Genomic DNA, 26538 nt, shown 5'->3' with positions numbered 1-26538 from the left:
TCATCAAACTGTGCATTATGGGACAATCTATATGACAGAAGAATCAGGTTCTTTAATAAATTGCAAGCAAAAAAATAAAGATGGAAAATGAAACTTTATATTAAAAAAGACAACATGTATCAACTAACTGCACAATTGATTTGAATAAAGTGCAAAAAAAATCTTCGAGAGATTAGGAGAAATTTTAATACTGACTAGATATTGGATAATGTTAAGTAACTCTAGTTTTTTTGATGTAGTATTTTTGTTACGCTTGTAAACAGAATCCTTATCGTTTGGAGATACGTGCAGAAATGTTTGTGGATAAAATAATATGATACTGGAAATTTGCTTCAAAATAACGCAGAGTAGGTAGGGATATAGGTGAAACAAGATTTGAATGCATTGATAATTAAGCTGGTGATTGATATATACGTGGAGGTTTGTTACACCTTTCTCTCCACTTTTATATATGTTTGAAATTTTCCATAACAAATTTTTTTTAAAGTTTCATAATTATGCTAAAAGGAAGTAGTTCAGAAGGTCTACATGAAAATAAGCTGGTCCATTTTCTACTGGAATTGGGTTCACCTACTAGTTAGTATTCAATGAATGGACCTACTCTGGGAACAGCAGCTGAGTTGGGCGTGGGCTGCAGGATCACAAATAGCAGAAACAACCTAGTTCCTTTTTTTTTGTGCTTTTTTTTTTTTTTTTTTAGTTCCTCTTTTAACGCAAGTGCCAGGCTCCACCACTGACACATTTAAAGCTGAGAGTAGTGATGGTCACTACCTGATAGTCATGCTGTTCCCTGGAACTCTGCCGTTTAAAGAATGTTTTACATACTTCTTTCAGTTAATCTTCAATCACAGCCTTGTGGGGTAGATAATATTATCCTCTCTCAAGAGACCAGGAAGCTGGAGTTCTGACCTGTGACTTGACCAGAACATACGTAGCAGAGCTACAACCCAAGTCCTGTCTCAGATGCCATCAAGCACTGACCACAGAGCAGCCAAAGCAAGCATTTCTGTCTTTTAAACACGCACCTATGTCAGAGCAGGGCCATGCTACCTATGCCAGGTGTGGACAGTCATTGCTGAATATAATTGAGAGTAAGAAACAATACATTGAACATGAACATTATGCGAAATTAGAGGGCAGGACAGGGGACAGATACCCTCCAAATGAAGAAGCTCCTACCATCTTCTAGGTGTGTGCTGAAAGCTATAGTCTAGCACTGGGGTGGAAGTCAAAGTGGAGGAGGGAAGGAGTTAGGTTCTCCGTCCTTTTTGTTTCTTGGTTTGTTTGTTTTTCCCCCTTATAGTAGAATGCATAGGATGCAGTCAGCTGTAAGCACATTAAGGGAATGTGAGTCTCTCCTCTTCCTCCTTTCTCTCAGTTGGCCCTTCTGTGACTTACTTCACCTTTAAGGCTTTCCTTGCTGGGGAGGGAGGATGGGGAACAAAGAGAGAGAGATTGGCAGGAGGATCAGATCCAAGCATGGGTTCCTCAAACCAAGCTAAGGCCCTGAGTGATGTCCCAAAGTACAGAGATGCTTCTGCAACTATGTTAGGGGGAAAGAACCCATTGGACTGATGTTGAAGCCCTCTGGTTTTTTACAGGAAAATATATTGAGAGAGTAAGAAAGTATTGATTCCCATTATCCCTGGACAGTTTTTCTAAGAGAAATGAATCCGTCAAATCATTTCTCAAATGACCTTTTAAATTCCAAGGAGGCAAGAAAGGCTATTTCTAATTAAATATGTGATGCTTGCTCTAACCTGTGTACTAATATTGTCAGATTTGTAATACAGTGTATTCTGTGTGTACATATAGAATATGTTGGAGTCCCTTACGCAGTCATCTGGGGTTCAAATGTGTGCACATTTAAAAATTGTTTCTTGACTGAGACAATGGAACAGTGTGCCCAGAGGTGACCCATACATTTTCTGGATGTTATTTCCATAATCAGGAAAAAGGAAGCGGTGTAGGGCTAACCTCTCAAAATCCCTGAGTCATGGAACATCATTCTGCCTCTTTTTTTTTTAATAAATTTATTTATTTATTTATTTTGTTTATTTATTGGCTGCGTTGGGTCTTCATTGCTGCACACGGGCTTTCTCTAGTTATTGCGAGCAGGGGCTACTCTTCATTGTGGTGTGTGGGCTCCTCATTGTAGTGGCTTCTCTTGTTGTGGAGCACGGGCTTTAGGCACGTGGGCTTCAATAGTTGCGGTACATGGGCTCAATAGTTGTGGCTCACGGGCTCTAGAGCACAGGCTCAATAGCGACGCACGGGCTTCGTTGCTCCGTGGCATGTGGGATCTTCCCAGAGCAGGGCTCGAACCCGTGCCCCCTGCACTGGCAGGTGGATTCTTAACCACTGCACCACCTAGGAAGTCCCATTCTGCTATTTTAAATGATATTTTTTTTATCTCTGTTTTACAAGATCTTATTATATCTGGAATGTATAGGAAGCCAAGGTCAGGTGTTGGAACAGAACCCCCAGTTACATTATACCTAAGAGAAAATGGGCCCTACTTTCTAGTGCCACTTTGAGGAGTACATCATGGCAAAGATCAGGGTTGCTGACATCACGTTTACTTTGTGGATAGAGCTTCAGGCACTTGTTGTGCACTTGTGGTGTGCTGGGTGTGCACTCCGAGATGGCTCTGCCAGTCTGAAAGTGGGGCTAATAATAGCACAGCTTCATAGGATTGTTGCGTGTAAGGCTTCATGGAATTAATATGTACGAAGCATTAAAAGTGTGCTCAAGTGGTGGCTGAGGTTCACCGTTATTGTTACTGATCCTGACAATGAATGGTGGGGTGGTTTCAGCCTTAGGGTCCTCTCCATCCTGTACACAAGTGTCAAGTGTGGGGGTTGGACAGAGCTGGGAAGAAGCTGGGCGTTCTGACATTGCGTCATGAAGCATCCTGTGACCCACGTCACAGGGGATCCTTTAGTAAAGCAGTAATCCTGTATTATAGATCTACCTTTTACTTTTTTTGACTCTGACTTGCCAGTAGCAGTTCTATATGCTGATATGGAAAAATCCCAAATACATTATTAAATTAAAAAAAAAGCGCCAAATAACATATCATGGTTATACTTTAATCCTGGTTGTGTTATTTTTAAAACAGTATTCATATATGCTTTATACACATAAACACTTCTGAAGCAGATACCTAAGAAATTCCTAACAGTGGTTACCTCTAGGAAACGGGGACTAGTTGTTAGAGAGAATAGGCATACTTTTACTTTTTATTTTATATTCTTATATACTGTTTGAAATTTTTCGTCATGAAATTTTTTTTATAAGTTCAAAAAACTAAAAAAAAGAAAAAGGAAGGTGTGTTTGTCCATTTGGACTACTATAACAAAATACCACAGACTAGGTGACATAAACAACAAAGATTTATTTCTCATAGTTCTGGAGCCTGGAAGTCTGAGATCAGGTAAGGGTTCTCTTTCAAGTCAAAGACTTCTTGTATCCTCACGTAATGGAAGGGCTCCTTTGTAAGACCACTGATCCCATTCATGAGGGCTCCACCCTCACTGCCTAAGTACCTCCCCAAACCCCACCTCCTAATGTCATCACAGGAGGCACTGGATTCCAGCTTGTGAATTTTGGGAGAACGTAAACATTCAGACCATAGCAGAGGGGTAGAAAAGTATGACAATAATCCATCTCTGTAAGTGTTTTCCAAATGCAAAAGATCTCCTCGTCCCAAGTAGAAAGCCTTTGGGAAAGGAAACAGGACACTTTAAGTTCTGAGCTTGGGGTATACATATATATATATATTAGCATATTAAAGGTTGTGAGGAGCTACAGTAAAGAAACCTGTACAGCCCATTTTTTTTAACCTTTATTACACCTATTAATATCCTGCAGAATTACATTTCACGGCACATCAGTTTTAGAAATGGTATAAAAATCTCAGAAAAGGTGACTTAGCCTTCAGTCCACCTGTGAGTCGAAGAAAGGCGAATGTTTCTTCCGGAATGGTGGGAGAGTTGCCGGGTGATACGGTGGGATGATGCTGGGTCTTAGGTTCAGATGAACCTGGGTCCAAATCCTGGGTTTTCCATTGATTAGCTGCCTGAGCTCTAGCTAGGTTACCTAACCTCTGGGTCTCAGCGTGCTCACCTGTGAAAGAGAAAGAGGAATACCTCCCTCCTGAGGGTGTTTTAGGAACAAATGAGATTAAGTACCAGGTCCTAATAGGTGTTAGCTCTCCTCACCCTCCTCCATCTCTCTGTCTCCTATTGTAATACCACTGTGCCTTTGTTCACGAACACCCACATTTACCAAATTTCTGAAGGATCCCTCCATGTATGAAAGGCTGCATTTCAGGATTTATCAAAGGCCAAACTCTCAGGTAACAAGTTCTTGCATTTTCAACGTGACTTCATTTCTAAAATCTTGATTTTCAGATACATATTTCAAGCATGTGCCTGTTATACAAGGCAGAGAATCTTGTTTCTCTGAAACTTAGAGCCTAAAAAAGAAATTCATTCTCTGAATCGCATCTGGGTTTGCCTGCTGTGGGCCATTCAAGGCCCCTGCACCAAGGTTGCCCCCTTACTCTTATTTTCTGTGCCAGGATTAATGCTCAAACACAGTGGAAACAGATTTCAGGGTAAAATGTAGAAAGTATGTGCACGAAAGCATGGCCCTTTCAAAGTAACCTTTGCATTGAGCTCTTGGAATCTAATTTCCCAAGTGTTATTTGCCTCCCCAAAGTACCCACGCTTGTGCAGATTGAGTTTAAAGTTCAGGAAGTATTAACAAAAGGAATCAAGATCTCTGAAGAATCTCCCTGTCTGCACCGGGCCTCTCCCTCCTCCTGGGTGTGCCCGCCCCGCCTGGGAAGGCCAGTGAGTAACCTGCGCGTTTTTTTTCATCTTGGCCCTTCCCACCCAGACGAGAGGACGGAGTGGCAGACAGACAGGCAGGCCGCGGTGAGTCCTGTTCCAGCATGCACGGAGCATACCTCTACCCGCACCTACGTCCTGGACCCCTCGCCGCCCTCCACCCACCCCAGGAGGAGCCAGAGCCCCGGCCAGGGTCCACAGGGGGCCTCTGCCCCCCATGGTAAGGGCTGCCAGCAGTGGGACCAGTTCATTCATTTTATTTGCTTTGGTGTTGGCTTTTCTTTTCCATTGTGTTTAGATGGGAGAGCTTCTGATAGAATTGTAGGTGTTTTGTTCAATTGATTGGTGAGTTCTCAGTGGTCTCAAGACAAAGGCAAGGTCTTCTCCCAGCAGGGTTTATTAGAACTTGTAATCTGATAGCCTGGCCTTGAGCAAAATTTAACCTTCTAATTACCTCTTGTTAGTATAGTTTACCTTTTGGCCCCATAGGAAAAAACATTACAATTGCTTACTAAATAGGTTTTGGAGAAGGAAAAGTGGTAAGAATTGTGGGTATTTTAATTCGAGGGCACCTCTGACTAATTGAAAAGTAGCTTAATTGTTACCATAGCTTTAAAATAGATCAAGATGACATTTTGTCTCAAAACAAAACTAGTAAACAGAAAACCCAACTTTTCAGTGTTGAGTGAAAGATAACCAGCAGAAGGTTTTGAGTCAAAGAGTTATTTAAAAGGTAAGTTGGTCTCATTAAATATATACGAACATGAAAGTGTTGAATTAAATCTGTGGTGCTCTGGGAAGAAAGAAGTCAGATGTTCAACGTGGGATTCATGTGGTATTTAAGGGAGAAAACTGAGACCTTTGTATGGTGTGGTGGAGAATTCTTTGAGGGGAGAGTTGGAAGGCAAATGGAGGAGGCTGGGAAGCAGGTTTTTTGCGCAGAGCTGGTGCCAAGAACTTCTCCCTCGATTGCTGTGGGTGAGAGAGTAATTTACAGCAATCAAGCGCTGCTTTGTTAACAGGCTTCTGAGTTTCAAATATTTATTCTAAACACAAGCCGTTGATTACACTGGCATATGAAGGAATAAAACTGCTGCCTCTGGGTCCTGGCCTCACCCAAACTTTCATACCTAAGGAGGTTTCAAGAAAAATGTTGCAGGAAAGACAACATTTGTGTATGTGTCCCGTGAATTTGGTACCACACCAGTATTGTGCTGCAGATTTGAGCCCTAGTCTTTTAACAGCCATGAGGAATTACATCGTGGCTACATCAGCGTGTGATGCTGCTGCTGAGCTAAGCGATTTTGCAGGAGAACGGCGTGGGAAGCTGCGATAGAAATTGCTCAAACCAGAGGCACTTCCAGGACACATGTGAAAGTTTGGCCAGTGCCCAGGTGTCTGCAAATGCAGCCCAGCTTCTTTCTTGGCACCGCTCTCCAGGCCACTGAAGGATTCTCTGTACGAAGCAACCTGTACTTCACCTGTCTGGGTTTTGATAGCAGCAGGAAACAATAGCCCTGAAAAGTACTGTACCCAGAAGGGTATGAAGTCACGGTGTGTGTTGAAGTGGGAAGGAGCACAAGCAGGGTGAATATTCCCTTCTTAGTTAGCAGACCCTTCTTCTAAGCTTCAGGAAAGTACAGGATGGCTTGTGCTGAGCCGAAATCAGCAATTCTTCGTCACTGTCGTTATCCACGTTCCTGTGGTGATAATGCCAGTAGTTTGCGTTCTTACAGCTCTGGATTCCCCTTGGCTAATTAATCAGAAGCGTAGATTGACTGAGGCCCAATCAGCCAGCTCATTAGAAGACATCCAAGAATGCCACTTATTTTGTTGCCAAGTGAGCAAGAGGTGGGGGTGGGAACCGTGATGATTTTACCTGGAGACGCGGGGTTTCAATTTGTGACTCTTTTCAGTTATGATTGAAAAACAAAGAGCTGCCTCTCCAGGCCACCCGTGGAGTTAACAGTACTGATAGCCTTCCTGGGTCTCACAGGTATTTGCGCTTTGGATGCTCAGCATTGCGGTATAAAGACATCGCTATTCTTACCAAAGATCCTTCTCCCCCAGGTCCAGTGCTCAGGAATAGAATACAGTTTTGAAGACTGTGGGCAGCGTTCCTTCCTATAGAGGGCCTGTTCGCAATGTTTTCAGAACTTCCTAGAATTTCTTCATAAGCTAAATTGAGTGCAGTATCTTCTTGAATTTGGCTTGTCTGAGGCATCTTTATGGTGAACTTATCATTTCTTCTTATTTCATTGAGTTCTTCATCCACTCCTGTTTCTTAGGCTTTGAAGCAGTGATCCTACCAAGCAGAATGAAAACTGGCTGTATTAAATGGGAACCAAACCATGCCCTTGAGACAGCTTTGCATTTGAGCAGTGTCTGCTTTCTCCTACCCTCTCCAAAGAGCCTTCAGGCACTGCCCAGCCCTGGTCACTTCTCTGCCATCCAGTGTTTTCTGGTTTCTGCACTTCTTTTCTCTGCCACCTCCTGCTGTCCCAGACTTCATAAGTAGGTATTTAGAGAATTTGAGTGGAGTTAACCAAAAGGTCATGGTGATTTTTCTAAAACCCAGAAAGCAGCACCTTAGTGGTAGGGATGCTGTAATAGCTGCTGCCGCATTCCAGTCAGACTGCATACATCTTAGGTCCTGGGTCAGGGAAGACAGTTGTGGATTCAGCCGCTGTAGTTTAGTGCATTTCCTAACAGTCACAGTCAGGGCAAGGGTGATGAAGTAGGGAAGTGGAATGAAGAGGGCTTCGCCAGCAGCCGGTGGCTAAAATATAATTAGCCTCAGCCTGTAATCTTCAGTGTTCCTGCTCCTCAAGGCTATTTGCTGCTCTTGTGTGTTATCTTTTTTTCTGTCATATTTCTTCTGTGCCGCTGCTCCTCATGTTAATGCTGTGGGGTTCTTTGGAAGATGTAGCCCTAGTGATCAGTCAGTCACCTTTCATCTGTAGGCATATCCTGAGCCAGAAAGAGACATCACAGAGACTTGCCCTGAACAAATCCTCATAAGGATGGCATGTTGTCCATATCATCTTTAGAGAACCTCAAAGGATAAACTAAAATGTGCTGAGAGTAGATTTCTTCTGCTTTAGACCAAGATCTTGAGGGTTAAGATGTGTGTGTGTGCAGGCAGGAACAGAAATGAGGAATATCAAATGAAACTTCAACCTGAGGATTTTGTAACTTTGGGAGATGAGGGTGAAAACTTTGGCCCACACTTAGAAATCACGTTTGGCTGCAGCTGATATTTTTCTCCCATTAGGTTGTGTAATAAATTGATTGCAAAAATGGCCCCAATTATTTCCCTTTTTGAATCTAGTGTCCTGTGATGTGCTCTGTAGCTTCTCTTATCAAAAAGTGGAGTCTGTTTCCCCAGCCCGTGAATCTGTGCTTGGCTTCATAACTTACTTTGACCAACAGAATGTGCAGAAGTAAAGATGTGCTTGTGTACTGGTCCCCAGCCTAGGTCTTAAAAGGCCTTTTATACCTTTGCTCGTTCCCTTGGAATCCAGCCCAGTCACCATAGGGACACTCCTGGACTCGCTTACTATGGCCCTAAGGCCTGTCACCCTAGTTGATAGTGATCTTGTACCAGACATGTGCGTGAAGCAATCCTAGACCAGCCAGCTGAACTTGGACACGTGAGTGGGTCCAGCAGAGATCAGACAAACTGATTCAGAGCCATAGACTCATGAGAAATAATGAGCACTTCTTGTATTAAGCTACTGAGTTCTCGAATGGGTTGTTATGGTAACAATAACTAATGGATACAGGTGGTCATCTGGAAATAGTCCCTCTGTGTTCACTTTTGGGTCTATTAATGTCATCACAAATGCTTAGTGCAACTCAACATAAGAGATTCAGTCATTGGATGGAGAGGTTCTACTAGGTGGGTGGGTGGGTCCCAGTTCTTATCATTATCAGCATTACTTTGAGACCTTTTTAACAACACAGACGCCTGGGCTTTGTGCCGGAGTATTCAAAGAAATATCTATAGATGGGAACTAGGAATCTGTAATTTGGAAAGCTTTGGTGATTGGCTAAGATTGAAAACCAATAATCCAATGGTTTTGTCAATTCTATTACCAAAAGATTTATGATTCCAGTTCACCTGTACTTAGGCAAAGAACACTCAAGTGGTTCAGAGTTCACTACTGACTTGGTGTACTTCCAGCTGCATGAGTAAACTTTATAATCACCTTTGAGCAAAAGCACATTGACCTGATCTTAGACAGGAAAAAATTCACAGGTGCAGACTGATGATGGCTGGAATTTTGTGTTGTTTGTCATTGCATCCCCTGGGATTTAGAACATGGTATGGACTCCATGAATAAATCTTGGGCATTGGGGATGTAATAGAACCCTGCTTTGAGAACTTTGTAGTATAATCGGGGGAAAAATCAGAGATTCATTACTTGCTATGTATTAAGAAAACAAAGCAAAAAAACCAAACTTTTAATTCATGAACTACAGGTTACATTTTGCTATGGTAGATGTATCAGTTAGTTATTGATACACTAATGTATTAAGCAACCACAGAATCTCAGTGGCATACAACAATATGCTTTTATTAACCCCCATGACGATAGGTTGGGGTGGGGAGAATCAGCTGATCTTGGCTGGGCTTACTTGGGGGCAGCTTTACTCCACATGTCCCTCATCCACCCCCTGTGACCAGCTGTTAGCTTGGGCATGTTCTTCTCGTGGTGATGGCAGAGATACAAGAGCAAAAGTCACGATGAGCAAACTCATTTCAATCTTCTGGTTGCGTCATTAATCTGTTAACATCCTGTTGGCCAAAGCAAGTCACATGGCCAAGTCCATTGACAAAGGTCAGGGAGATATATGTTTGCAGGGAGAAACTATAAAGTCGTGTGGCAAAGGGCATGGATTCTGAGAGTGGTGAAGAATTAGGTCTAATAAAGGTAAGCTTCCATAGTGGGAGAGTGGCATGTGATGGGGGTTGTATTTTTTCTTGCTTAGAAAAGCTAGTGAAATCATAGGTGGATCCCAGAGTAACCAAGAGGCAGAAAGTATCCATCTTCTGGAACTAATCTGTTCCTTGTAATATGGAAGTAAGCATCGGACCCTTTGCTACTATGATCTAGCCAATGGAATTTTAAAGGGAAAAGAATTCCTGCAGGTACCTCAAACTTGATAGATACAGATTTGGCACTGGAATTCCAACAAAATGCCTCCATTTCCATTCTTGCTCTATCCTCCAAAATTAAAAGAGTTTGGCTCACTGGGCTTGTCTGTGTATATTCAGGATGGGCATTGTTTGGTTGGAGTCATTAATTTATTGATATACCACACCATATCCCTTTGCTATCATCACTTTTTTTCTCAGGCATAAAGAAACCAGTTTGCATCTAGTTGGAACACTTGGGACCTTTTTCTTTTCAACTGAAATGAAAATGCACAATGTAAAGGTTGTGAATTGTTTACTGAGGACTCTCGCTTGGGAGACAGCCTCTCAGATAGCTCTAAGGAACTGCTCTGAAGAGGTAAAGGAAGAGCCAGGATATACATGACTATTTTTGCTGGGAAAAAAACCTTGTAGTTGAACATCCAGTGATTACCTGCTAATCACAAAGAACAGACATCTCAAAGTAATGATTTTAGTGTTTTTCTATGTATGGGAAGATGCAAGAATCTGGGGTCATTAAATATTTTTCTTAAATATGCATCTTATTTGGCCTCTATAGGGGCCAATGTATCCAAAGCACAGAATGCTTCGTGTTTTTCTCCGGAATTCTCTGAATTCCGCTCAGGGTGCACCGTCAGTGGATGACTGCGGTGGCCAATGACATGATCCTTGTAAGAACTGAATGGCGTGCAACATTCGTTTCTTTACATCCCAAACCCTACTCCAGTGTTGCAGTGGTTAAACAGGATTTGGGTGAATATCCCTTCCTGATGACCCGTTTTCCCTGATAAGTTTTGTGAAAGGCTTGTACCCTGTGCCTCTCTCTGGTTGAAATAGGAAGCCAGGGTTCTAAAAGATGATTGAGGTTCTCAGGGCAGAAACCCTGTTTTACAGTGTTACTAAGAATGATAACGGAGTACTTTATTTCAGGCATTGCTGTTGATCTGTGTGCCTTTTGATCTCTGTGGTGTTCAAATTTACCTCTGAGGAAACTGAGGTACAAAGGTTTATGTAACTTCCCTGAGACCGCATTTTACTAGCCGACTGAGATTAGTAACCTGTCTTCTTGGTTTTTCAGCTTTTGCTTGCAATCTGATCGATGCTGCCTTGTTTCACAAACAGCATATGAGGGTATCATTACCGACTGAGTTTATCCTCCTGAGAAACCCTGCCCTCCTAGTATTTATGCTCCATGGGAAACAAGGAAGTCTAGCAGGAAGATATTCAATAACATGAGATTTCACACCACAAAGTTAGGGAAACTAAGCTGGATTACAGGTCATTTCTAAATTGTATTTCCTGAGGTTTTTTTGTTATTCTCTTGACCAGAGAAATAAATTGGGGTGAAGGGTGTTTAGAAGTCCCCCCAGGGTCCTTAGGACTGTGCTTCTTTTTGCGTATTTTCTGAGCCCTAACCTGCTATTTCTGTTCCCTGGTGACAGTTCAGCAACTGCTTGCAATGTTCTTCGACAGACAGTGCGATTTCTATTTTATGTAGAAAACTGATTTGATTCAATAGCTCATTTTAACTAATGCTTTGTAGGATGCATGATGTGATTGGTATATGCATTTCTAGTGTACTTTTGTCAAATTAACACATGTGAACAATCAAATAATTGCAGTTGTCTGCTGCCACTAATGTACAAGGTGGTTTTCTTGGGTAGTTTGTTTCCATTCTGGTGATGGCTTTGCTGGAGACAGGTATCTCCCATGTAACACTGATGCCGCATAGTACATTGTTGTTTGAGCAAGAATTTAATATCCTGTTCCTCCTCTTGCTTAACATGGGCCACATCTGCATTTTCTGCCACTGAAAACCTAGGAACCAGCATAACAGGATCTAAATAAATGGCTGTTGAATGAATGAATGAGTGAATATTAAGACTACAACATCCAGCTCCTAGAAAAATTTAGGATTCATCCCAGGTGTTTCTGCCCCTAAACAGGGGCAGCGAGGGGTTAATGTTCTATTTGGGAGCTGATGGGATTTGGATGTGGATCTTTGCAGAGCTGCTGGAATCACATTCTTTCTGCTACTATAGCAACAGGTTGAGAATTCTGCCGGCATTGTCGCCTGCCTACGTTGGAGATGCCCGTATGCAGGCAACTTCATTGTCTGGGGGACAACTGTTTTGTTTTTCTTTCTGTGATGTTTCAATGAAGCAGCTTCTTTGCAAAGACAAAGAGGCCAACACAAAGCAGGGGCTAAGAATCACGGAAAGCCTGAGAGAGAGCTTGTTTTGATTGGAGGGACATTTCCAATCTTTTGTTCCCTGAAGAGGTGTGAGGAGGGGCAGGAATTGAGGTTTAATCTATAGTCAGTAGAATCTTTTTCTCCCTTCTTAATGAGACCTCTCTTCTGAGAGCTATCCTCACCCTACAGCATTTGGAAGAGAAAGAAGGACAAGCTAACTGAGAAAGAGAAGTTGTTAGTGTCGAAGAGAGGAAAGAAAATAGGGAAGCTGCCGAGAAAGGTGCTTAGGTGGTGGTGACTTCCCACAAGGCTGGACAGGTGCTTAAAAAATGCCCCGTCTGTCACTCAGGGCTGCTGCTTGTCATCTCACAGGTGGCGATGATCAGAGTTTAGGGCTAATTGTAGTTCTCGCTGGGCTAACGGATGATGAAATCACTAGACCTTAAGTACACTGTGGATTGATTTATCACACTGCCACATTGCTGTTATCACTGTTATCACCTCTACATCTTGTTTTCACTTTGCATGCAGATGGGGAAATCTGCCTGGCTCACTCTTCATTCCTGGTTTACAAATACCTTTCTGTCAAAAAAACCTTGCATAATAACAAGTCATTCTTCAGAAGCTGCGCTGAGTTCTTTTGATTAAAAGTTCGATTTTAAAAACCTTTTATGCCCCAACGCACTACATACTGTTTGAATGTGAGATAAGCCCTTGATCTTTATGTCTCAGAGTTCTATCCGTCACTGCCTTTAAGTCCGTTGTGGCCACTGAACTGCTGTTCTTGTTGCCGTGTGGTCCCCAGTGTGCTCCAGGGAGCTCTGGGCTGGCAGCCAGGAGCCCGGGGTCTAGTTGTAGCTGGAGTGGTTTTGGGCAGCTCATATGGGGATTTGAATTCTATTACATGTAAAATGAAAGATTGGGATGACATTCCTGAGATTTCTTTCACGTCTCTCCCCCGCACACAAAAAGTGGTACACACAAAAAGTTGTTTGAGAAGTAGAAAAGCCCTTTGCTTTGTTGACCGCCTTATAATTTGCAGCTCCCTTAACTCCTGCTCAGACTTGAGATTGTTGTTTCAGTGTCACTTCCTCAAGGAAGCCTACCCTGACCCCCAGGCTAGATCAGGACTGGGCATCTGTTCCCTGATAGTGTATTCTTCTTTCATCACACTTATCAAAGTTGGTAATGATCTATTTCTTTCTTTCTTTTTTCTTTTCTTCAATTTTCCCTCTTGTCATGAGCCTGAGGGCTCTGTTAGGCAAACAGTCTGTTTTGTTCACCCCTGGTTCTGCACATCGAAGCTCCTCAGTAAACACTGTTGTGTGGCTGACTTAGGCTCTACGGAGGGTGCGAGGTGATTATATCACAGTCTCTGACCTCAAGGGTCTTCAGATTTACTCTCCCTGTTTTTCTTCTCTGCCATCCCACTCCACACCCAAAATATGCTGCAAGAAATTAAAACTAGAAACGCTGGGTTCTGGTCATTGATCTGATCATTCGATTTTCCTTGATTGGACTGATTAGCCTCTTGTGTCGGAATCCATGAAATGAAGCGAGGCCTTGGAAGGAGACTTTAGGAGACAGTGTGAAGAATGGAAGTGGTGGACAAAAAAAGAAGGAAAGAAAGAGGGAGGGAGAAAGAGATGAGGAGGAAGAGGACGTGGAGACCTGAAGAGCAGGGAAAACATGGCTGTGTCTTTTTAATTAATCTGCCAGTAAGTGTCCTTCTTTTCTGACTGCCAGGCTTCACAAACGAGGACATGTTTCTTAAACAGAATTCTTACCTGAAGTGTTGAGTAATGGTACAAAGAGGTTGCTACCAAAAGGTGATTACAAATACAAGAAAAGTTGACTGGACTCCAGAAATCTCTTTGCTTTAAAAACCAGAAAGGGACTAATGTTCAGAAGGATTGACGGGTTCCTGTAAACTGTTACAGTTACGATCAATACAGGCCAATGCATCGTGAAAGCAGAGCTAGCTATTACATGATGAAACAGCCAGGGGCAATCTGATTTGAAGCAGCACGCCTAGTCTAGATGACGCCAGGAGGGAAGAGCAAGAATTCCTTAGGTTGGAGGTGTGATGGATGTGCCTCAGCCAGGTGCAGCAGGCGTGGGGAGGAAGAGATTGAATTAGAAGATAACACGGCTCCTCGTGGTCTCAGGGAATTTGCAATTTGTAGGGGGAAGCGGCTTCGGAAAATTTTACTAATTAAGTTTCAATAGAAAGCATGAAATCGGTAGCTTCAAAAAGCCAAAGCAGCCTGAATTTATCTTGGGAACAGGTATAGAGAGAGAGTATGGGGTGGGGGTGAGACAGGTAAAGTTTCTCTTCTGATTCTCTCCCTAGAGAGTTCTGCTTTAATGGCCAAGGACAGCCTTTCCCTGCAGAGTTGTCCCTGCTTCCTTTTCTCACCAACACCCACCGACACAGAGGGTGTCAGTGGCCTGCGTTTATGCTTGGTCCAGTTGGGAGCTTAAAGCCGAACCAGGCTGTATCCTTCCCAAAGCCATTTCAGGAAGAGAGGAATAACTAAAAGAATCATGTAATCTCTCTTCTTTGTGGGGAGGAAGGAATATTAGCCAAGAATGCAAGGTGTGCCTGTGGGCTTTGTGCCTACGTTGCATAAATCCTGCACACACACACACACACACACACACACACACACACACACGTCCATTTTGCTATTCTGTGTTGAGGTAACAGGCAGCCAAGCCCTAATAAGGCTCATGCGTCTCACTGGGCAGTATAAATTGACCACTCTTTCGTTTACAAAAAATAGACACAACAAAGATAATCTATGGGATGTGGTGCTTTCCTATCTGATGTCTCCTGGCTAGTTCGTTCCAGAGAAGGTCAGCTATAAGCAGTCTCTTGGTTTCCTAGGGATGTGCCTTTTTCTAGAGCTGTTGGAGGAGGAGAGGAGAGCAGAGCAGACATGGTTGGGCGGGAATGGGGGTGATGGAGACCTGTGCCCATGTTCTTCTACCCTCTCCTGTTCTGTTGTTCTGTCCAGTAGGCCATTCTACTTCTTTACCTATTGATGGATTGGTATAAAACTAAGTGCAATACATAAAGGAATACAAATTCAGCTGTCTTCCAGAAAGTGGTACTCTGAGTTCCAGGCTTGCTTTCTTCTGTTCCCGAAGTCCTTTACATGCACTTGCTGTTCCACCCAAACCCATGAATTAATGCCTAACACATAACTCTAGGGATATCAGTGGTACCAGTTGACTTGATCATGGAAGACAGAGGTAGTCATCAAACCATTTGGTTCTTAGAGGAAAACACTTTTAAAAAGTTAAAGAGCAGGTCAAGTATCAAACTTCCTGAGCCATCCAATCTCTCAGGACGTTTAGGGTTGAGAGGAAAGGATGTGACTTATTGCACCAGGGAAAAAGGCACAGGGGAAAGGAAACAGGAGACTTCCTGTTCATCTCCACTGTGAAAGAGCTGTCAATACAATTTAGTTAAGTAGCGTGGCTAGGATGCTGAGCTTCTGTAGCCTAGTTTCCTGGCCCACAAAAATAGGGGTGATAATCAAATACTTAATGAGATTTTATGTATATATATGTATACATATATATGCACACACACACATACATATATATATATATATGGATACATACATGCAGCACATGGCTTTAAGGCCAGGCATATAGTAAGTACTCAATAAATGTTAGCCATGATGTAACACCTGGATACATAGCCATTTAGAGGCCAAGTAGACTTCTAAGTCCTATGTAACTTAAATCCAACCACCTGTCCCTGGGGCTGCCATTACTCACCTGTTGACCATGGAAGTGCTCTGTCTGCAGCTCTGGTTAGTCTTGACAGTTTCTAAGTTTGAATTAAATGACCCATTTTGAGGGTTCAGAGCTATCTTCCTGTCATTGCTGCAGAAGAGAGAGGAGTGCGTGATAAGCAGGCACATCACACAGTGACCAGACAGCTCTCTGGTAGTGACTGTAGGATGGCGCTGTATATATTTTTATCTTTAACATGAATTCGTATTTTATCATTTATTTGTGATCCCATCAAAGCAGTGTCATATCCTTTGTTCTAGTGGAAGTGAGGTGGTTTACACCATTTTCTTTCACAATAAAAAAGTAGAAGGATGGATATGAATTACAGGGTTTTAAAGACAAGGCAAATTCAGGATCATCTAATGCAACTTCTTCACTTTACAGATGTGGAAATTGAGGCCCGTGGGTATTAAGTGAATTCTCCGAGTGGCAGAAGGACAGGTCTTCCAGCCCTAATTCAGGGCCCTGAGTATGTGGCCTCTTGGTTCATTGCTCTTCCAAGGGACCATGGACATTAAATGATTTGAGAGCCGTTGTTCTCAAATGTGAGGGTGGTCATCAGTGTGGGGGATTCTCAAACAAGACAACGACACCTTCGACCCAGTCTCTTCCCGTCTGTGGCACGTTATCCCTGACTCTCCGCAGGAAATACACGTTTGTCTATTATGCAAAAGAGGCCGTGATGACAAAGTGAACAGTTCCTGTTTTTCCCTCTGAAGGCTATCTCCTCCACAAACTCTGTGCCCTCAGATACAGTCACGATCAAAGCAGATCCAAATCCCTGAGTTCTACACATGGTCCAGGGGATTGATTGAAAGAATAGTTTACAGGGGAACCTCGCTCTCTAGCTCTGCAACTCCAAGAAAGGGTCAGATCTGCAGAGCATAAGACCTGGATATTTATGAATAGATTTTCTCAAGGATAATCAGTGATTTTTTTGGTTCTCTTAACCAAGTAAAATTGTAAGATATATGTAGATAAACAAGAAGGCATAGAGAATGTGTTTTGAGAAAATACACGCGATAATCACAATTACTCAAACCAGGATTCAGCAAATTCTAGACTTATGCCAGATTAGACCTAATTTTTCTCTCAATCTATAGATTATTATCTTCCTAATAGTTAAGATCCAAATATTTGGCAACTCATTTTGTTTAAAGTCAATTATGATCATCAGTGTTATTTATCAAAACAACTACTGTGTGCCAGGCACTGTAATAAATGCTTTTCATGAGATCTCATTTAATTTGCATAGTACTGTGAGGTAGGTATGAGTTTCCTCACTTTATTGATAAGGACATAGAGGCTCAGGAGTCTGGGTAACAAGATTTTGTGGGTGTTTTTTTTTCAATAAATTTATTTATTCATTATTTATTTATTTATTTATTTATTCATTATTTATTTATTTATAAGAGACCTCCTATCACTCACACACCCTAAAGGTCTTCATTGCTGCACATGGGCTTTGTCTAGTTGCGGCGAGCAGGGGCTCCTCTTCATTGCGGTGTGCGGGCGTCTCATTGCTGTGGCTTCTCTTGTTGCAGAGTCACGGGCTCTAGGTGCGTGGGCTCCAGTAGTTGCAGCACACAGGCTCAATAGTTGTGGCTCACGGGCTTAGTTGCTCTGAGGCACGTGGGATCTTCCTGGCGCAGGGATCGAACCCATGTCCCCTGCATTGGCAGGCGGATTCTTAACCACTGCACCACCTAGGAAGCCCTTGTGGATGTTTTGATGACCTCTTTCTGTTCCTACAGAAGCAGAGCAAAGTTTTAGGCAAACGTCAAGGAAAGTTTGCTAACCCAGTTGGTTTCCTATCAGAAGACCATCCTGTTCTACCTGGCCAGCATGACCCTAGAAACCAGCCCTTCTGAATTTTGAAATTCTGATTTTTGCCTATGAAAGCAGCCTTTTTTGTCCCTCATCCTCCCTGAGTCCCTCAGTGTATATGTCTATGGGTCAAACATGTTTTTGGGTGAATCTGTTTGTCCCTTGAGAATTTCTCTTTCTTCCATCACTTCTTTCATTTTTCCCCTTACTGAAAGTGACCCTGTCTTCACGACCCCCTTCACCTCCCACGAGTTGCTAGGGATGAACTCAGAATTAGAGCATGAGTGGCTAAGCCTTGTTGGTCACCAAGAAGCACGGCTGTGAATAAATACCTCTGCTTTAGTACATGGACTCTGTGGTTGTGTTTTGTGTGCTCAGAGTCCTTTTAAAAATAACTTCTGGGTCTGAGCTGGATTGCATAAATCCAGAGACAGTTTAAATCTTGACACTCACAAATGACTATGCTCATGCATAAACCTCGTAAACTTCTTTTTGGAAAGTCCTTTCAGAACCAATTTACATTCCACAGACAAAAGTCATTCTCCTTCCTTAGTCATAATTATAAAAGCTAAAGATGTAATAGCTTCAGTTGCATTATCTCATTTACCAGTCAGACCCATCAGATAGACTGCGAGCCTCCCCTTTTCTAATTGAAGAATAGTTGACTTACAACATTATCTTAGTTTCAGGTGTACAACATAGTGATTCAATATTTTTATAGATTATACTCCACTTAAAGTTATTACAAAATAATGGCTATATAACCCTGTGCTGTAGAGCATATCCTTCTTAGTCTCTTCTTGTGCGTCAGGAAATTGAGGCTCAAATAGGCTGTTTTGTGTTCAGGATCATATACCAGCAAGTGTCAGAATCCAGATTTCTCTAAAAATCAGTACTTTTAACTGCTACATTGTATTGCCTCTTTTTTTAAAAAGGAAATAAATTTATAGAAATTTACGCACCAGCTTTGCCTGGTGAGTTTTGACTGTTTTGAAAAATCAAACCCAGTTGAACTGGAGGAATAAAGCCTTGCCACCACTTGGTTCATGCTGAAGACAACACCGCAGGTTCTGAAAACACTTCCCAAAGATGTGATCTGGAATGCCTAACAGTATAACTGCATCAGTGCAATACGTGTATGGCTTGCCGTCTTAGGCTCATTTGGAGTTATAACTTCTGTTTGTCTTTTTAAAAATCTCTCTTGTTAATGTTGGCCTGTGCTCATGTTTTGGGGAAATGTGAATGGTCTAAGAGAGTGATCATTGAGATGATTCCCCAGACACCCTTCCAGTTATAACAGTGTTTCTGTAGATTGGTTTTTCAGGATAAATATGATTTTTAGAAGTGCTCCTTATTTAAACAATATTCCACCCAAAGTATTGTTTGCCCTTCCATTTAAATGATCAGTGCTCATTATTATAGCTGCCAGCTAGAAAAAGATAGCAATTATCATGTTTAGGCACAGCTGCAGAGCTGCCCTTGCTTGATAATTTGTTAAGGGGTTCATGCCCTATGGTGCCTTTTTATTGTCAGCTTTATTGGAGAATGTCCAGTTGTAGCTAGATTTCCCCTTCTTCATTTCCCTAAGAGCTGTGAGTTGAAAATGCCATTGTTTTTCCTCATGTGGTGAGTGTCAAGGCAGAGCCAGCTCTGGGATGTCAGGAAGCTCATAGTTTTCAAAAATTATACTGTTATCATGAAAGTGTGTGGACTGATCAAGCTGTACTTCTGTGCTTAGTGTCTTATATAAAAAGAGAGAGAGTGAAGAAAGGATTGCAGGCAACAGAAGTAGATTCTGGCTAATTAGAAACTTTTTGGTTGCAAGCAACAGAAGTGGATTCTGGCTAGCTAGAAATAAAAAAGGAGGGTTTATTGAAAGGATATGGGGATTGGAGAGGAGGGCGTACTCACACACACAGAGTTGAAGGAAAGTCTGAGAAATCAAGCTGAAAAGCCAGATGCAGCAAGGGCAGAAGCTAGAACAGCATTTTGGGTCTTTGACAAGGACTCCAGTGCTACCTACCATTGTCATGAATGAATGACAGGCATCTTCAATTTTATTTTCAGAAAAAGAGTCCAGTTCTAGGGAAGGAACTTTACAGTGGCTAAGCTTAGCTCCTGTGGCTACAGGAAGGCAGGGAACCTTGACTGACAGTCCCACTAGTGAATCTCTAGTGAGGCAGTCCCTAAAAAAACCTCATCTCAAACAATACCTCAAAAGTACTAACTATAAAGGAAAAAAACTGATAAATTAGGCTATATTAGTATTAAGAGTGACTGTTAATCAGTAGATACTATTAAGAGAATTAAAGATCAGCCACAGCATGAAAGAGGATATTTACAATAGATACATCTGACAAAGAGCTCATACCCAGAACATATAAAGAACTTCTACAAATCAACTTCTACAGAACAGCAGACCACTCAATGGGCAAAAGCCTTGCAAAGGTACTTCACAGAGAGGATATCCAAACAGCCAATACACATGTGAAAAGGTGTACAACTTCATTAGTCATCAGTGAAAGCCCAATTAAAGGCACAATATGATGCAACTACATACCCACCAGCATAGCTAAACTGAAAATAATGGACAATATCAAGTGGCAAAGATGTAGAGCAACCAGAACTCTCAAACATTGCAAACGAGAATGTAAGTTGGCATGGTCACTTTGCATACTCAACAACAGAGCAAGTACACTCCTGGGTATGTACCCAAGAAAAATACATGCATATATATGCCAAAAGGCATGCATAAGAATGTTGACAGAAGCACTAGCTATAGTTACCCATATTTAGAATCTATCAACTGTCTAATAACACTTGAGTGGATAAGTTGTCACATTCACACAATTGAATACAACACAGAAATACAAATCAGTATATACAACGTGCAACAAAATGAATGAATCTCACAAATATGAAGAGGACATACTGTATGATTCATTTATATAGTTTAAAAACAGGTAAACTAATGTACAGTATTAGTAGTCAGGATAGTGGGTACCCTGGGGGGTGTATTTAGTGACTGGGATGGGATATGATGGGGTCTTCTGGGCTATTGGCCATGTGGTTTCTTGATCTAGGTGTGAGTTACCTAGGTGTCTTCCCTTTGTGAAAACTTGTTGAACTTTAAATGTGTGATTTATGTGGTTTTCTTTCTACATGTGTTTTATACTTTAGTAAACAGTTTATGAGAAGGGAACAGAATAATGAAAGGCCTTCAATCTATGTGTGCCCTGGAGTAATGATGCCTGAATTTGAACCTTACTCCATCCCTCCCTAACTGTGTGACCTTGGGCCAGTTACTTCTTTGCGCCTCGGTATTGTCATCTGTAAAAAGGAGATAACTGGGTTGTTGGGAGGATTAAATGAGATCAGGTAAAGTGTCAGATGTGCAGAAAGCAGAAAATAACTCTTCGGTACATACATTGTGGAGTAATTGCTCCATACTGGATGTGCTAGGGGAATGTAAAAAAGTATAAAACCCAGGCCTCAAGGAGTTTATAATAATAATTAAAAAGACAAGGTATGTAAAAGAACAAATAGTTCACATGCAAGAAAATACTGGGAAATTCAGGGTGGGTGGTACACATAAGAAAGATCTAAGGGGGACTTCCCTGGTGGCTCAGTGGTTGAGAATCCGCCTGCCAATGCAGGGGACACAGGTTGGATCCCTGGTCCAGGAAGATCCCACGAGCCGTGGAGCAACTATGCCCGTGAGCCACAACTCCTGAGCCTGTGCTCTAGAGCCCACGAGCCACAACTACTGAGCCCGAGTGCCACAGCTACTGAACCCCTCATGCCTGGAGCCCATGCTCTGCAACAAGAGAAGCCACCGCAATGAGAAGCCCACGCACTGCAACGAAGAGTACCCCCTGCTCGCCACAACTAAAGAAAGCCGACACACAGCAACAATGACCCAACACAGCCAATAAATAAATACATAAATAGGTAAATGAATAAATAAATAAAAGACCCAAGGATTCAATGGAAAGAGAGATTACCGTAGGTTAGAGTGTTCTGGGTAAAACTCAGAATTGTGAGAATAGTAGCTACCATTGGAGGGGGAAGCGATGAGAAAGGAGTACAGGGGACTTACTTCCTTCCTGTCTGGTGCTGGTTACATGAATGTGCTCAGTTTGTGAAAATGTATGGAGCTATATACTTATGTGCACCTTCCCACATGTGTGTTATACGTCAAGTATATGAAAAGGGCATTTGTTTGAAACTTGGTGGATATTTGACCTCAGGCAAGTTATTTAATCTCTGTGAATTTCATTTTCTTCAGTAATATATTTCATGCACCTGATCTGCTCACTAGGGTGGAGGATGACCTTTCCTGTGTTAAGATTTGGAGGCTCTAGCTGGGGTTTATTGCTTTCTTTTGGGGAATGACCTCATGTCATTGTTATTATGAATGAAACCTGTCACAGTGTGTCAGTGTGGCTGTGCAGTGACTCAGCTGCTGGGACAAAGGGTGCTTAAGCTTATCTGAGCCACAGATTGACAAGTGTCGTGTTCCCCCCCCCCACTGCTGGTTTCCTTTTCCTGTGTTTAGTCATAGCCACACCTGCAGGTGAGAGTGTAGTGCTTGATCCAGGAAATGTTTACTGAGTGCCTGCTGGATGCCAGGCGTTATGGTAGATTCTGATGGAGCACATAATAGTGACTAAACACAGGGCTAAAAGTGAAATAAAGCAGAGAGGGACTTGCCTGGTGGTATAGTGGTTAAGAATCTGCCTGCCAATGCAGGGGACATGGGTTTGATCCCTGGTCAGGGAAGATCCCACATGTCGCTGAGCAACTAAGTCTGTGCACCACAGCTACTGAGCCCATGCACTGCAACTACTGAAGCCTGTGTGCCTAGAGCCCATGCTCCACAACAAGAGAAGCCACTGCAATGAGAAGCCTGTGCACCAAAACAAAGAATAGCCCCTGCTCGCCACAACTAGAGAAAGTGTGCGTGCAGCAATGAAGATCCAACACAGCCAAAAGTAAAATTAAATACATTAATTAAAAGAAAAAAGCAAAGGCCTTGCCTTCAAGTGGCTTTTAGTCTAGTAATAAGATGTACATGTTTCTTCTGAAAGCTTTATTTCCCTTCTCTTCGGATATCCTCCACTCACCTAGGATGTATTCTCATATTTGTACTCTGGTTGTCTCTCTGTCTCTCTCTCTCTCTGTGTCACAGACACACACACACCCTTCACTGAACTCCGTGTACACAGGCTAAAAGCCATTTAACATGGCCTCTCTCCAACAAAACACTCAATTCTTAGCATATATCTTTTCCTTGGCTCCCCGCAAACTATACATGACTATGTCTTGCGTTAGTTATGGTAACAGAAATTTATTGATGCTAGGTGTCCATTACCCACAAGGCACTGTGCCAGGCACTTGTCTTCATTATTTAACTCTCACAACATCCTGCAGGGCATCTTTATTCCTCATGTAGGTGAGGAACCTGAGGCTTGGAGAGCTTACATAATTTGCCCAACATCACCTACAGCCTGTTAGTAGCACAGTGTGAGCCAGCTCTCTCTCTGCGTGCCATGCTCCTTGTAAGAGCTGTTTGCAGTGTTTGCTCTGATGATTAAATCATGTGAACACCCTTCTGCGTCACTGTTTGTCAACTGTGCACATACAAACCCATGTGGTTAGGAGAGGTCGGCACCATGGTCACTCTTGCTGTAATTACTCTCCTTTGACGGGGAATGTCAATCTTTATTGACAAGCCTGTCAGCCTTGCAAACGACTTCTGAGCTTTGTTTTGTAAATGCCTCAATATTCAGCAGCACTAACCTGCGGTGCCATCAGGAGGGATACTGGGCCTATTTCATTATCTATACTAAAATCTTGGATGCAGGCTCCACATGAAGAGCCTTTGTGTATTGAGAAAGTTCTGCCATTTTGGTCCTCCCTTACTGGGCTGTCTCTCTCAGATTAATTTAATATTTACTGCTAACCCCTTTTCTGGAAATTTGTAGACTGATATGGGTATCTGATGCAGATTAAAGCGAGCATTGCTATGAGCTGGGCACGGAGGAGACAGCTGATAAAGTACATGTTATGAGTGGTTTTGTGCAAAGAGGCACAGTGCATAGTGGCTGCGACTCCCACTGGTCTGAATGCTTTTGGGTCCTGGCCTCTAACCTTCCATAAGCCAATCAACTGAGATAGCCAACCCTACTTAACCCACAGTCTCATGGTATTTTTGGGGGCTCAAGTCACATTCAAAGAGAAGAAAGGTTAAGAGCCAGCAAATCACCATGGGTTTAAAATCTAGTCTTAAGCTTTTCAGCTTCAGAAAGTGAATCATATTCTTGTATTGAGAGGTGAGACTTTCTGGGATTGACACAAATTAACAGTAGGAGATGTATGTCAGCAAGATGACTGTCACCAGTGATGTTCAAAAACTAAAAGCTACTGTGAATTGAGTTTTTTCTGCATGTGCTTAGATCTTTACAGGTATTATTTCCAGTTCTCACAACAACCCTTTAAGTTGTTGGGTACTCACATTTCACAAATGTGAATCCTGAGCTGGCATCTTAGCCAGGTGATTTAGTTGCAAATCTTGAACTCTTTCCACTCATCAGAGTGCCTGAAGGCATTCTGTCTGTTGTTATATTATCAACTTACATGTTTGCCAGTTTGGCTTCAACCAACTCTGCAGAATTATCAGTCATTTCCCTTTTTGGTTTCACACAGCACTTTGCATATACCCATAAGAGCACTTTGTGTTGATTTGTAATTGCTTTTATTGCATTGTAATTGGTTATTTATCTGCCTGTTTCTTCTGCTAGATACTGAACCTCTTTAAAATTTTTTTAAATTTTAGGTAGACTCTGAACTTCTTAAAAGTAGTGACAGCTGGGCTTCCTGGGTGGAGCAGTGGTTAAGAATCCGCCTGTCAATGCAGAGGTCACGGGTTTGATCCCAGCTCCAGGAAGATCCCACATGCCGCAGAGCAACTAAGCCCGTGTGCCAAAAAAAAAAAAAAAAAAAGTAGTGACAGCGTCTTGATTTTTTTTCATGACTGGCCCATCACATTACCTGGTGGTAATGTGTAGAAGAAGGGCTGGGTTTAGTTTTGCTAACATTGTATCCTCAGCACATGCTACACTGCCTGTCAGCGAACAGTATGTGCTCAGTAAATGTTAAATGAATTCATATAATCTTGGAGGTTACTTTTCCTCTGTGAATCTTTTTCATTATTAAAAGAGGGTATCTGCTTTATAGGGTTGGTATGAGATTAAATGAATGAATGAAGCCAAGGTGAGCGATGGTGTGATCGTGACTCTTGAGATTCAGATCGTGGTTTAATGATTCAACGTCTAAATAGTTCACTCACGTTTATCGCTATAGTAGTGTTGTTATTATGCTTTCTGAGCCATTCTGGTGGGTGTATAGTATCTCACTGTAGCTTCAGCTACCCTTCCCTGGTGTCTAATGATGTTTAGCACCTTTTCATGTGTTATGTGGTCATTCATATAGCTTCTTTTATTCCCTTTCATTACCTTGTTGCAATGCTTAAGGACTCCAGTACAATGTTGAATAGAGTGGTGAGTTTGGGAGAAAGCATTCAATATTTCACCATTGTGATAAATGGAATATTTATAAATGGAATGGAATATTTCCTGCCATATCAATAAACAAAGGATGTCACAGTCATCAACGACTGCAGCTCTCCAGCATGAGCAGGTGAGTCCTGAATTTCCTCAGGGCTGAAAAGAATACCTGCCATCTAGCAGCCGTCAGACTGCAGCCACTCCCTGCAGTGCAGTGAGCCCTGCGGAAACTCAGGATGTGAGTTTCCTCACAGGTTACTGGCCCCGCATAGCTGAGGTGCATATCAAAGGCATGATTTCACTGAGCCCAGACTCTTGCATCTTCCCATACATAGCAAAGGGCTAAATTCCTTAACTTCAGATATCTGGTTTTCTTTATTTAACAATAATCTTTTGACATTTCCAATTACCTGCTCTTTGTTGCAAAACTCCTATATATCCTGGTTCCCACCCTTGCCTCCTGGGAGCCAGTGTCTCAGAGTTATCTGAAACACTGTCTCCCCGGCTGCAGTCCTCATTTTTCCCCAAATAAAACTTAACTTGCAACTCTCACATTGTGCATGTATATATATGTATACATATATGTATTTTGTCAACAGTTGTGATGTTAGCTGAGCTTTTGTGATACATGCCCTTTATCAGGTTGAGAAGTTCTCTTCCATTCCAAGTATGCTGAAAGTTTTTATCACTAATGGGTATTACATTTTACTAGATAACTTTTCTAAAATTATTAAGATGGTGTCACAATATATTCTTGTACAATACTGTTCTATGCATGTATGGACAACTTTCATAATATTCCTGTGAAGTGAAGAGGAGTTGCCGAAGAGGACAGGAGTCCAGGCATGTATATTAAAGTGACCACCAGATCCTAGTACCATACATGGTTTAGTGTCACATGACAGTTAACTTTTGAACACTTCTGGCTGTTATTTTCAGTTTCTCCTTTATCAACCTTCATAACAGCACAGATGTCTCATATTTTGGTGGTAAAGGTGGGACTTTGGGCGCTTTTTATTATTTCTTTCACTTTTCTGTATTTTGTAAATTTTCTTCAGTGAACATGGATTATTTGTGTTTTTTAAAAAAAGTTTTTAAACTTCTATGTAATTAGGTTATGGG

The 26538-nt window shown here is 42.1% G+C and overlaps 1 protein-coding gene across 6 annotated transcripts in view; it reads left to right on the top strand.

The window, feature by feature from the left end:
- The window catches only part of STON2 (stonin 2), a 145148-nt gene that overhangs the window by 85568 nt on the left and 33042 nt on the right, over positions 1 to 26538 (top strand). For 3 of the 6 annotated variants that reach the window (XM_057731438.1, XM_057731437.1, XM_057731443.1), the window contains exon 5: positions 4906 to 5076. The exons of the other annotated variants lie outside the window; for them this stretch is intronic. In XM_057731438.1, coding sequence (XP_057587421.1) covers positions 4906 to 5076 — 171 coding nt within the window. The remainder of the gene's footprint in view (positions 1 to 4905; positions 5077 to 26538) is intronic. 6 annotated transcript variants of the gene reach the window in all.

The sequence above is a fragment of the Hippopotamus amphibius genome, chromosome 4, assembly GCF_030028045.1.
Source record: "Hippopotamus amphibius kiboko isolate mHipAmp2 chromosome 4, mHipAmp2.hap2, whole genome shotgun sequence".
NCBI lineage: Eukaryota > Metazoa > Chordata > Mammalia > Artiodactyla > Hippopotamidae > Hippopotamus > Hippopotamus amphibius.
Note: the sequence above shows the minus strand (reverse complement) of the source record. Positions and strands in the feature narration are given on the sequence as shown.